General features: G+C 39.4%; 1 protein-coding gene across 9 annotated transcripts in view; it reads right to left on the bottom strand.

Moving 5' to 3' along the window:
• LOC129828613 (histone acetyltransferase KAT6B-like) overlaps positions 1-13,918 on the bottom strand; it is a 102,094-nt gene that overhangs the window by 61,445 nt on the left and 26,731 nt on the right. For 7 of the 9 annotated variants that reach the window (XM_055889688.1, XM_055889686.1, XM_055889694.1 and 4 more), the window contains 2 exons: positions 3,193-3,308; positions 2,635-2,761 (listed from right to left, as the gene is read on the bottom strand). In XM_055889688.1, the coding sequence (XP_055745663.1) occupies positions 2,635-2,761; positions 3,193-3,308 (243 nt within the window). The remainder of the gene's footprint in view (positions 1-2,634; positions 2,762-3,192; positions 3,309-13,918) is intronic. The other 2 variants (XM_055889691.1, XM_055889695.1) reach the window with 1 other exon arrangement.

The raw sequence follows: 13,918 nt of genomic DNA on the forward strand, positions 1-13,918 counted from the left end.
AAGCCCACCCCCTTCAACATAAATATCAACGAATTGGCGAGGGCACTAGAAAAGTCTGCAGCACCCGGCCTCACCCTACTAGAATCTGAAGTCAAATGTCTACTATTTGCTGATGATTTGGTGCTTCTGTCACCAACCAAGGAGGGCCTACAGCAGCACCTAGATCTTCTGCACAGATTCTGCCAGACCTGGGCCCTGACAGTAAATCTCAGTAAGACCAAAATAATGGTGTTCCAAACAATGTCCAGTCGCCAGGACCACAAATACAAATTCCATCTAGACACCTTTGCCCTAGAGCACACAAAATACTGTACATACCTTGGCCTAAACATCAGCGCCACATGTAACTTCCACAAAGCTGTGAATGATCTGAGAGACAAGGAAAAAAGGACCTTCTTTGCCATCAAAAGAAACATAAAATTCGATATACCAATTAGGATCTGGCTAAAAATACTTGATTTAGTTATAGAACCCATTGCCCTTTACGGTTGTGAGATCTGGGGTCCGCTCACCAACCAAGAATTCACAAAATGGGACAAACACCAAATTGAGACTGTGCATGCAGAATTCTGCAAAAATATCCCCCGTGTACAATGTAGAACACCAAATAATGCATGCAGAGCAGAATTAGGCCAATACCCGCTAATTATCAAAATCCAGAAAAGAGCCTACCAGGTACAAACCTAAATCCGTAACCATGGGCACCCTCTTAGATATCATCCTGACCAACCTGCCCTCTAAATACACCTCTGCTGTCTTCAACCAGGATCTCAGTGATCACTGCCTCATTGCCTGCGTCCGTAAAGGGTCTGCGGTCAAACGACCACGCCTCATCACTGTCAAACACTCCCTAAAACACTTCAGCGAGCAGGCCTTTCTCATCGACCTGGCCCGGGTATCCTGGAAGGATATTGACCTCATCCCGTCAGTAGAGGATGCCTGGCTGCTCTTCAAAAGTGCTTTCCTCTCCATCTTAAATAAGCATGCCCCATTCAAAAAATGTAGAACTTAGAAGAGATATAGCCCTTGGTTCACCCCAGACTTGACTGCACTTGACCAGCACAAAAACATCCTGTGGCATTTTGCATTAGCATCGAATAGCCCCCGCGATATGCAACTTTTCAGGGAAGTCAGGAACCAATATACTCAGCCAGTTAGGAAAGCTAAGGCTAGCTTTTTCAAACAGAAATTTGCTTCCTGTAGCACTAATTCTAACAAGTTTTGGGACACTAAAGTCCGTGGAGAATAAGAGCATCTCCTCCCAGGTGCCCACCGCACTGAGGCTAGAAAACACCATCACCACTGATAAATCTACGATAGTCGAAAATTTCAACATGCATTATTTTACGGCTGACCATGCTTTCCACCTGGCTACCCCTACCCCGGGCAACATCTCAGCAACCCCATGCAGAAACTTGCACAATCCCCACACTTCTCCTTCACCCAAAACCAGACAGCTGATGTTCTGGAGGAACTGCAAAATCTGGATCCCTACAAATCAGCTGGGCAATACAATCTGAAACCTCTCTTTCCAAAGTTACCCACCAAAATTGTTGCAACCCCTTTTACTAGCCTATTCAACCTCTCTTTCGTATCGTCTGAGATCCCCAAAGATTGGAAAGCTGCCGCGGTCATCCCCGGCACTCTTGACCCAAACTGTTAGAGACCTATATCCATCCTGCCCTGCCTTTCTAAAATCTTCAAAAGCCAAGTTAATAAACAGATCACCGACCATTTCAAATCCAACCGTACCTTCTCCACTATGCAATCTGGTTTCCAAGCTTGTCATGGGTGCACCTCAGCCACGCTCAAGGTCCTAAACGATATCATAACCGCCATCGATAATAGACAGTACTGCGCAGCCGTCTTCATCGACCTGGCCAAGGCTTTCGACTCTGTCAATCACCACATTCTTATCAGCAGACTCAATAGCCTTGGCTTCTCAAATGACTGCCTCGCCAACACTTCTCAGATAGAGTTCAGTGTGTCAAATCGGAGGGCCTGTTGTCCGGACGTCTGACAGTCTCTATGGAGGTGCCACAGGGTTCAATTCTCGTGCAGACTCTTTTCTCTGTATATATCAATGACGTCGCTCTTGCTGCTGGTGATTCTCTGACCCACCTCTATGCAGACGACACCATTCTGTATACATCTGGCCCTTCTTTGGACACTGTGCTAAAAAATCTCCAAACGAGCTTCAACGCCATATAACACTCCTTTAGTGGCCTCCACCTGCTGCTTTTAAATGCTAGTAAAACTAAGTGCCTGCTCTTCAACCGATTGCTGCCCACACCCTCCCGCCCAACAACTCTGGACGGTTCTGACTTGTGGACAACTAGAAATACCTACGTGTCTGGTTAGACTGTAAAATCTCCTTCCAGACTCACATTAAGCATCTCCAATCCAAAATGAAATCTAGAATCGGCTTCCTATTTCGCACCAAAGCCTCATTCACTCATGCCGCCAAACATACCCTCGTAAAACTGACTATCCTACCAATCCTTGACTTCGGCGATGTCATTTACAAAATAGCCACCAACAAGAGAAAAAGACAGACAGAAGGAGAGAGAGAGAGACAACCTCAGACAAAACTAAGGAGCCAAACATGACACACTGTGTATAAAAAAACGTTACCTGTTGGCATCCTTAAGAGAGGCGGGTCGCAGCACTCCATGTGAAACCCCCGATCACAGGAGTCACAGAACAGCATCTCGTCCTGCAAGGAGACAGGAGGCATGTGTGGGGCTGTATGGTGGCTTCCCTGTAGTTGCATAGATGTTACACCTTCTGTCATTTCACTCTAAAGGAGGTACACGTCCGTTTACTTTAATATGGATGAGAAGGTGATTTATGTTTTGAATGAAGAAAGGGTGGTGCGTCTTCAATGTACAACATGTTGCCCGGGAAAAGACTGATCTATGTTTTTGAAAACATCTGTAATGATATTGTTTGTGTCCCAAACACCACACTATTACCCATATAGTGCACTACCTTTGACCTTCGTGGTACATTATATAGTGACTAGGGTGCTATTTGGGACCAGCCAATATCATTAAGAGGACATGTACTACCCATAATGCATTGAGACGTTAGACTCACTATGTCTCTATGAAGGTAGTATCAATCTATGTCACGTATTAAAATGGTTTGTAAACAGCAATTAGAACAACATCACATCGTTGTAATACTTACAGCGTTTTTGCCCTGTATTTGACAGAAGCTACATGTTTTACATTCTATACATTGCCATCGCAATCTCTTGACGTTAGTGGTCAGCTCTGGGGAAAACTTCAGACAAGACGGGTGCCCTGTAGAGGGAATTAAAGAGGAGCACGTTAGTGTTCTTTTACATTTCAACCAGATTTTTGTTCACGTCCAAAACAGCACCATATTCCCTATGTAGTGCACTACTTTTGACCAGGGCCGAGAGAGACCTACACTGCTTTCAGAGAGCATTCACACCCCTGGACCCCCCCCCCCCCATGTTGATGTGTTAAAGTGGGATTCAAATGGATTTAATTGTAATTTTTGTCAACCATCTACACAAAATATTCTGTAATGTAATTTTCAAGTCTTGCCATAGATTTTCAAGCCAATTTAAGTCAAAACTGTTACTAGGCCACTCAGGAGTGAGTTGGAAAGGATGCCTGTATCTTTGTAGTGACTGGGTGTATTGATACACCATCCACAGTGTAATTAATAACTTCATCTTGCTCAAAGGGATATTCAATGTCTGCTTTTTTTTATACCAATCTACAAATAGGTGCCCTTCTTTGCGAGATATTGGAAAACCTCCCTGGTCTTTGTGGTTGAATCTGTGTTAGACATCAAATGCTCTTTTTTTTTTTTTTTTTTTCTTCTTTTTTTTTTGGGGGTGGATCAGCTTAGTATTGCGGAAAGAATGTTGCTTCCAATGTAATTGTCTGCATCATTTCCATTCCCCCATATTTTTTTGGGTAAATATATATATCCATATACGTATGCATACATATACACATATATACATACACATACCTATATAGACATACATTCTTTTTTAAAGAATATGCCTTTATTATTATTCCCCGCGACCCTACCACCAATCCCCCAATTGGAGTAAACTTATAAACACTTCTGCTTTTACCTTCAATTTCTACATCTTATACCTATCTTACAGACACAGTCCACTTTACAATAGTTCTCTCTTATTTGTTCTTAGTCCTTCCTCTATTTCTGTTGTCCATCCAATTTTATTTCCACTTGTAACTGTGCTATTTCACAAAAGCTCCGCACCTATACACATTTCACAGATCCCGTATGCCCTATATTGTTTATCTTGTTATTAGTCCCACCCTTCAGCTCCACCCAACCCCTCCCATCTATCTTCCAACATCATCCATTTCGGATTTCTATTTGCCATACATTTCTCAACTGTGCTGTGATGCTTCACAAAAGACCTGAACCTTCCTATTCTCATAGCTTCTACAGATTGTAAATTAAAAATAAACATCTTTGCCAAAATAATTATTATATTATTGATTGATTGACTATGGCTTTTCAAATCCCCCAGTATTGCTATCTGTAGCGTTAGTTTTAGGCAAATGTTGCAATTCTTCAGCCATTCCTGGACCTGTGACCAAAAACGAGCTACATATGGACAATACCAAAATAAATGATCTAATGACTCTGCCTCCTCACAACAGAATCTGCAGAGCTGGGAAGATTGTATATCCCATATATATAACATTCTATTAGTTGCAAGAATTTTGTACAGTAATTTATATTGAAAAATTCGAAGTTTTGAATCCGGCGTTGTTTTGCGTATCACTTCATAAACCATGTGCCATGGAATGGGTACATCGAAAATCTCTTCCCAACTATTTTGCAATTTGTATGGCACAGCTGTTAGTTTTTTGGTCCTTAAATGAAATTGGTATATGTTTTTATTTATCACACTTTTCTTTAACCATTTTTGTTCTTTAATATAAGGCCGACATACAAGTTCCTTACTTTTATCCCCTTCTACTTGCCTCTTCCATTTTTGTGGTAATGCTGCAATTAATTGGTTGTAATTTTGGGTAGAGCAGACTTTTCCATATGTCTGTGTTAGCTGCATGTGTGACATAACTCCACCAGTCCTATTTATGATATCATTCACAAAAATTATACCTTTTTTAAACATTTCTTCGATAAATACAGTTTTTTTATCAATTATTATATTTGAATTTAACCACAATATTTGTTGTACTATTTGTTCCGTCCTTTCAGGTGGATTAAACTGAAATTGCAACCAACTTTCTAAGGCTTGTTTAAAGAATAAGGATATTTTGGAGATCATTTCCTTTTCAAACAACCGAAAATGAGCAGGTGTAATCTGAATAAAGGGAAAAGGGCCCTTCTTGAACATAGGATGAGACATTCGTACCAGTTTACTAGAGAACCAGTTTGGATTTAAGTATAACTTTTGTATGACCGATGCCTTTAGTGAGAGGTCTAATGCTTTAATATTTAATAATTTCTGCCCTCCGAATTCATATTCGTTATATAAATAGGCCCTTTTAATTTTATCTGGCTTGCCATTCCAAATCAAATTGAATATTTTTTGTTCATATAATTTAAAAAACAGGTCACTAGGTGTAGGCAAAACCATAAGCAAATAGGTAAACTGTGATATGACTAAAGAGTTAATTAGGGTGATTTTTCCACAAATAGACAGGTATTTTCCTTTCCATGGTAGCAAGATCTTATCTATTTTTGCTAACTTTCTATAAAAATTTATTGGAGTGAGATCATTTCTTTCTTTTGGGATTTTTATACCGAGTATGTCCACATCTCCGTCAGACCATTTAATTGGTAAACTACATGGCAATATAAAATGTGTATTTTTTAGTGATCCAATACGTAATATGGTACATTTATCATAATTTGGTTTTAATCCAGAGAGGATAGCAAAGGTATCTAGATCCTCTATGAGGCCCTGGAGAGACTCTAGTTGTGGTTTTAAAAGAAAACATGAATCATCAGCGTACAATGACACCTTAGTTTTTAAGCCATGGATTTCTAATCCTTTAATATTAATGTTTGATCTAATTTTAACAGCTAACATTTCGATGGCAATAATAAATAGATATGCCGATAGTGGACAACCTTGTTTTACTCCTCTAGATAGTTTAAAACTTTCTGAGATGTAGCCATTATTTACTATTTTACACCTAGGGTTACTATACATAATTTTAACCCATTTTATAAGAGATTCCCCAAAATTGAAATATTCTAGGCATTTATATATAAACTCCAGTCGTACTTTATCAAAAGCCTTTTCAAAATCAGCTATGAAAACCAGGCCTGGTGTCCCCGATATCTCATAGTGTTCTATTGTTTCCAGTACTTGCCTTATATTATCTCCAATGTATCGTCCATGTAAAAAACCTGTCTGATTAGGATGAATAATATCTGACAAAACTTTTTTTATTCTATGCGCCAAGCATTTTGCTAGGATTTTTGCATCACAACACTGAAGTGTAAGAGGTCTCCAATTTTTTAATTGGACTGGATCTTTATATATACCACTTGGGTCCTGTTTCAGTAATAACGATATCAGACCTTCTTGTTGTGTGTCTGATAATCTACCATTTATATAGGAGTGGTTAAAACAAGTTAATAATGGTCCTTTGAGTATATCAAAAAACGTTTTGTATACTTCCACTGGTATGCCATCCAGCCCTGGAGTTTTCCCATCTTTAAAGGCCCCAATTGCAACAGGCAGTTCCTCCTCTGTAATTTGGCCTTCACATGAGTCTTTCTGTTCAGATGTTAATTTTACATTATTAATAGGAAAAAAATCCATACAATTAGTTTCAGTTAGTGGAGATGGAGGAGCCTGAAACGAAAACATATTCTTAAAGTACTTTACTTCCTCCTACTTTACTTCATCAAATGCTCTTAACCTTACAGATAATTGTACGAGTGGGGTACAGAGGTAGGGTAGTCATTAAACAAATCATGTTAAGCACCCTTATTCTACAAAGAGTTAGTCCATGCAACTTATTATCCAACTTGTTAAGCACATTTTTACACAATGTATTTAGGTTTGCCGTACTTATTGACTCATGATATTTCAGCTTTTCATTTTTTTAAATTAATTTGTAAAATGTTCTGAAAACATAATTCCATTTTGACATTACGGGGTATTGTGAGTAGATCAGTGACACAAAATCTTACATTTGATCCATTTTAAATTCAGTCTGTAACAAAAATAAATGTGGAAAAAGTAAAGAGCTGTGAATGCTGAAGCCTGAATGGGGAAGAGGGTGCTACTTGACACATATTGTTCAGCATCAGTTTCACAGAGCAGTAGACTCGACCTTCCCATCATGTTCACACAAGGAGGTTAAAAGTGAAACTGACAGTGTTTTAAACTACTTCGCAGATATGAAAAACAGACGCTCATAATATCAGTAAAAAATATAAAATTCACAGTTTATGCTACAAAACCAAATTTATATATAGTTTTAAAAATAGGTTCTATCTGACAAAGAAATAACAATACGTAGAGTAAGGTAGTTGCTGTGGAATTGTTAGGTTAGATTACTTGTTAGATATTAATGAAATGGTCGGAACTAGAAGCACAAGCATTTCGCTACACTCGCATTAACATCTGCTAACCATGTGTATGTGACAAATAACATTTGATTTGATTTGTTGGCAGAATAGATGGATGCAGTTCATCAATGCATGATTAATATAATTCACCAATACAGTCCTTGGTAGTCCAACAAATATTGCTATCAGGTTGTAAATCACAGCCGGTATATTGTTTGTTGCCTCCATTCGGGATGCACTGTTTCAGTTTCAACGACTCAATATTGTGGACAAAAACAGAAGAAAGTAAGGCTGGGAATGTGAAATACAAAATCAAAAACTAGCGAGGGCATCAGAAGCAATGTCATTTTAGGTCTGCTGAATACAAACTTGAAAACAGTGAAAATTCTGTGCAACTTCCAGCGGGCGTTTACTGTGAACACTTAGGCTGAACCCACTTTAAGGCACAGTTTTAGACAGCGATCAAGTTGGCTACTGTGGCTATTTGATCATAATTTAGGCCTACCATCAAAAATTAAATGGAGAAATAGCGGTTCTATCATTCAATATTCAATTCATTCAGCCTACAGTAGCAGCCAATGTGTGGTGTTCAATGTAGGTCTACATTCCATGAGACTCTACAAAAAAACATGTAGGTCCTAACATTAACCTGTTTATCCTTCAGACAAGGAAGTGACTGAAAATGTGTTTGATGAAAGAAACCACTTTACAAAATAAAAAGCATTATTATTCCCATACCATTATTACAGAGAATCAGACAAGTTATGCTACCCTCTGCCTATTGGCTACTCCGCTTATTCAAGGCTGTTTCATTATACAACACACAAAAAAATCTATTTACCCTACTCGCTTTTCAAATATGTATTTGTATTTATTAAGGATCCCAGCAGCTACTCTTCCTGGGGAAGCAACATTATGGCAGTTATATACACAATTTTTAATATTACATTTCATAACACTTTCCACAACACATCAAGTGTGTTCCCTCAGGCCACAACTCAACTTTCACACCATCTACTCATTCAAGTGTTTTTATTTTTACTATTTTCTACATTGTAGAATAATAGTGAAGACATCAAAACTATGAAATTACACAGATGGAATCAAGTAGTAACCAAAAAAAAGTGTTAAACAAATCAAAATATATTTTATGTTTGAGAATCTTCAAAGTCGCCACCCTTTGCCTTGATGACAGCTTTGCACACTCTTGGCATTCTCTCAACCAGCTTCACCTGGAATGCTCATTCAACAGTCTTGAATGAGTTCCCAAATATGCTGAGCACTTGTTGGCTGCTTTTCCTTCACTCTGCAGTCTGACTCATGTGTCTGTGTCTGTGCTTGTGCGTGCGTATGTGTCTCTTCACAGTCATGTAGTTATGGCTCTATGTAGTACTGTGCGCCTCCCATGGTCTGTTCTTGACATGGAGATTGTGAAGAGACCTTTGGTGGCATGTCTTGTGGGGTATGCATGGGTGTCCAAGCTGTGTGCAGTAGTTTAGACAGACAGCTCGGTGCATTCAACATGTCAACACTTCTTACAAAAACAAGTAGTGATGAAGTCAATCTCTCCTCCACTTTGAGACACCAATGTTAGCTCTCTGTGTACATTTAAGGGCCAGCAGTGCTGCCCTGTTCTGATCCAATTGGAATTTTCAGAGGTCCCTCTTCGTAGCACTTGACCACATGACTGAACAGTAGTCCAGCTGTGACAAAACTAGAGCCTGTAGGACCTGCCTTGTTGATAGTGTTGTTAAGAAGGTAGAAACTAGGGCCTGTAGGACCTGCCTTGTTGATAGTGTTGTTAAGAAGGTATAAACTAGGGCCTGTAGGACCTGCCTTGTTGATAGTGTTGTTAAGAAGGTAGAAACTAGGGCCTGTAGGACCTGCCTTGTTGATAGTGTTGTTAAGAAGGTAGAAACGAGGGCCTGTAGGACCTGCCTTGTTGATAGTGTTGTTAAGAAGGTAGAAACTAGGGCCTGTAGGACCTGCCTTGTTGATAGTGTTGTTAAGAAGGTAGAAACTAGGGTATGTAGGACCTGCCTTGTTGATAGTGTTGTTAAGAAGGTAGAAACTAGGGCCTGTAGGACCTGCCTTGTTGATAGTGTTGTTAAGAAGGTAGAAACTAGGGCCTGTATGACCTGCCTTGTTGATAGTGTTGTTAAGAAGGTAAAAACTAGTGCCTGTAGGACCTGCCTTGTTGATAGTGTTGTTAAGAAGGTAGAAAGTAGGGCCTGTAGGACCTGCCTTGTTGATAGTGTTGTTAAGAAGGTAGAAACTAGGGCCTGTATGACCTGCCTTGTTGATAGTGTTGTTAAGAAGGTAGAAACTAGGGCCTGTAGGACCTGCCTTGTTGATAGTGTTGTTAAGAAGGTAGAGCAGTGCTTTATTACAGACAGACTTCTCCATATCTTAGCTGCTGTTGTATCAACATGTTTTGACCATGACAGTTTACAATCCAGGGTTACTCCAAGCAGTTTAGTCATCTCAATTTGCTCAATTTCCACATTGTTTATTACAAGGTTTAGGGTTTAGTGAATGATTTAAAATATTTAGGACTAACCTATTCCTTGCCACCCATTCTGAAACTAACTGCAGCTCTTTGTTAAGTGTTGCAGTGATTTCAGTCACTGTAGTAGCCAACGTGTCTAGTGATGAATCATCCGCATACATAGACACACTGGTTTTACTCAAAGCCAGTGGCATAGCATTAGTCAAGATTGAAAAAAGTAACAGGCCTAAACAGCTGCCATGGGGAATTCCTGATTCTACCTGGATTATGTTGGAGAGGCTTCCATTAAAGAACACCCTCTGTGTTCTGTTAGACAGGTAACTCTTTATCCAAAATATTGCAGGGAGTCTAAAGCCATAACACAAGTTTATCCCATCAGCAGACTATGATTGATAACGTCAAAAGTCTAACAAAACAGCTCCCAAACTTTTTAATCATCAATTTCACTTAGCCAATCAGTCCTTCCCTATAAGTGTGCTGAAAGTCTGTTGTCAATTTGTTTACAGTAAAATAGCATTGGATCTGGTCAAACACAATTTCTTCCAAAATATTACTAAGGGTTGGTAACAGGCTGATTGGTTGGCTGTTTGAGCCAGTAAAGAGGGTTTTACTATCCTTAGGTAGGGGAATCATTTTTGCTTCTCTCCAGGCCTGAGGGCACACACTTTCTAGTAGGCTTAAATTAGCAAATAAGAGTGTCAATATTGCCCACTATTAACCTCAGTAATTTTCCATCAAAGTTGTCAGACTCCGGTGGCTTGTCAAAGTTGATTGACAATTCTTTTCACCTCTTCCACACTCACTTTACAGAAAATTACAACGCTAATACATCGCTTAAAAATTACAACGCTAATTTGATCAGTTATACTCGGATGTGTATTGTCAGGCATGACATGCCAGCAACAAACTCTGAATTTGCTAATCTTGAAAATGAAAAAATGATTAAAGTAATTGGCAACATCAGTGGGTTTTGTGATGAATGAGCCATCTGATTCAATGAATGATGGAGCTGAGTTTGCCTTTTTGCCCAGAATGTCATTTAAGGTGCTCCAAAGCTTTTTACTATCATTATTTACAACATTTTTTTTTCATAGTGTAGTTTCTTCTTTTTAATCAGTTTAGTCACATGATTTCTCAATTTGCAGTACGTTTGCCAATCGGTTGTCCAGCCAGACTTATTTGCCATTCCTTTTGCTTCATCCCTCTCAACCATAGATTTTTTTTTTTTTAATCTCATCAATTCACAGGGATTTAACAGACATTTTCTTAATGGGTGCATGCTTATTAGTAAATGGAATAAGCAATTTCATGAATGTGTCAAGGGCAGCGTCTGGTTGCTCCTCATTACACACCACAGACCAACAAATATTCTTTACGTCAACATATGAATCCCTACAAAACTTATTGTATGACATCTTATACACTATATACGGCATTTGACCGCAAGGCGCTACAGAGGGTAGTGCGTACGGCTTAGTATGCTCACTGGGGCCAAGCATCCTGTCATCCAGGAACTATATACCAGGCGGTGTCAGAGGGAGGCCCAAAAAATTCACCCAAGTCATAGACTGTTCTCTCTGCTACCGCACGGAAAGCGGTACCATAGCGCCAAGTCTAGGACCAATAAGGCTCCTTAACAGCTTCTACCCCCAAGCCAGCTTCTATGCCCAGCCTTTGGAACTTTGGTTTTCCTAGATATGGCTACTATATTGTGATCACTACAGCCGATGGATTTGGATAAGGTTTTAAGGCAAATTTCTGCAGCAATAGTAAAGACGTGATCAATACATGCGGATCAATACATCAGTGCTAGAGGCGTCACTACAGACCCTGGCTCGATTCCAGGCTGTATCACAACCGGACGTGATTGGGAGTCCCATATGGCGGCGCACAATTGGCTCAGCGTAATCCGGATTAGGGTTTGGCAGGGATAGGACGTCATTGTAAATAAGAATTTGTTCTTAACTGACTTGCCTAGTTAAATAAAAAATCATTCCTGTGCTATTTTTAACTACTGGTAGGTTGATTGATATCCTGAACCAGGTTGAAGGCATTGGTTACAGCTTTAACCTTTTTCTTGAGTTGGCAGCTTGATGAAAGCCAGTCAATATATATGTTTAAATCATATATATGTTTAAATCACACAGAAAATATACCTCTCTGTTGATATCACACACATTATCAAGCATTTCACACGTTATCCAGATACTGACTGTTAGCACTTGGTGGTTTATAGCAGCTTCCCACAAGAATGGGCTTCAGGTGAGGCAGATGAACCTGTAGCCATATTACTTCAACAGTATTTAACATGAGATCCTCTCTAAGCTTTACAGGAATGTGGTTCTGAATATAAACAGCATCACCACCATTGGCATTTCTGTATTTTCTGTACATGTTATAACTATGTATTTCTATCACTGTATCAAAGCTATTATCTACGTGAGTTTCAGATATACCTAAGAATAAGAATGTCATCGGTTATTAGCAAATGATTGATTCCATGAACCTTGTTCCTTAAGCTAAGCATGTTAACACAGGCTATTTTTAGCACTTGTTTTCATTGCCAGGAAGCTTAGAAGTATATATATTTAAAAAAAATATTACCTTAATTACACATATATATATATATCAGATATGCTCATGTTATTTAAATTAGTGCAGGGCGAGCACACTGCCTCAGTGCTAACAGTATAACTGGTTCGTAGGCACATGATTTCGGCATACAATAGCTGTAGGCTCAGCAGAAGCATACAGGGCAGTTAGAGGGACATAAATTAGGTTACATACATTGTATCTTCAATCACCCCTGAGATAGTGTACATTTGCTGAAGCATTATGACAACACCATGGTAGAGATTAACTGAGCTGGACTTGGGTCATTGATAACTCTGTGTCACAATGGTAGGGATTAACTGAGCTGGACCTGGGCCATTGATAAGTCATTGTCTCAATGCAGCCTTATAATGCTGTGAAAGGATCCAGGAACACAAATGATTTGGGTGGATCCCATCTCCCTTATAAAACCAGTTTTGTTTCCATAAGGCTTAAAAATTGTCAATAAATGTTACACCCATGGAGCTGCAATAGTCACGTAGCCAGTTTATGGAGGGCTAAAAGTCTGCTGAACCATTCAATGCGCACGTGGCTACATGTATCACTGTATCACATACGGGCGTGATCGGGAGTCCCATAGGGCGGCGCACAATTGGTCCAGCTTCGTCCGGGCCGTCATTGTAAATAAGAATTTGTTCTTAACTGACTTGCCTAGTTAAATAAAGTTCACACAGACACAGAAAGTTATTTTGTTGGCATTTACGCATGTCCCCATTACCAGTAAAACATAATCAAGACGTATTTCTTTCACTCACTTGCTGTGCTGTTTCATTGTTCATTTGTTTCATTCTCAACCAGGATTTCTATGGAACGTCGTTTTGAAGGCAAACCGCAAATTCCACTATTGTGCCTAATCATTATTGTGGCTAGCTTCACAACACATCACCCTGTCTGGTTGAGCCTCACTAGCCAGATGAAGCTAGCTTGCTGCTTATAACATTAACCCTGTTGCCCAAAGCTAAGTAGCTGGCTAGCTATTTATTTTAATGAACTAAAGTTCAATTTCAATAGGCGAACAACAAGTGGCAATCAAGCAAATTTTTTGCAAACTTTTTTGTACTGCTTTGACAGTGCTACTGTATCTTTTTTGACACGCAAAAGACCCAAACGGCATTCCATAATATTGGTGTCGTGAAGTTAATAGCAGTGACGTTATTACTGTGTCCGGTAGGGCAACATCTGAAAAATAGTGTACTTGGTAATGTGTACCGGTGC

This window comes from Salvelinus fontinalis, chromosome 30, assembly GCF_029448725.1.
Source record: "Salvelinus fontinalis isolate EN_2023a chromosome 30, ASM2944872v1, whole genome shotgun sequence".
In the NCBI taxonomy this organism is placed as follows: Eukaryota; Metazoa; Chordata; class Actinopteri; order Salmoniformes; family Salmonidae; genus Salvelinus; species Salvelinus fontinalis.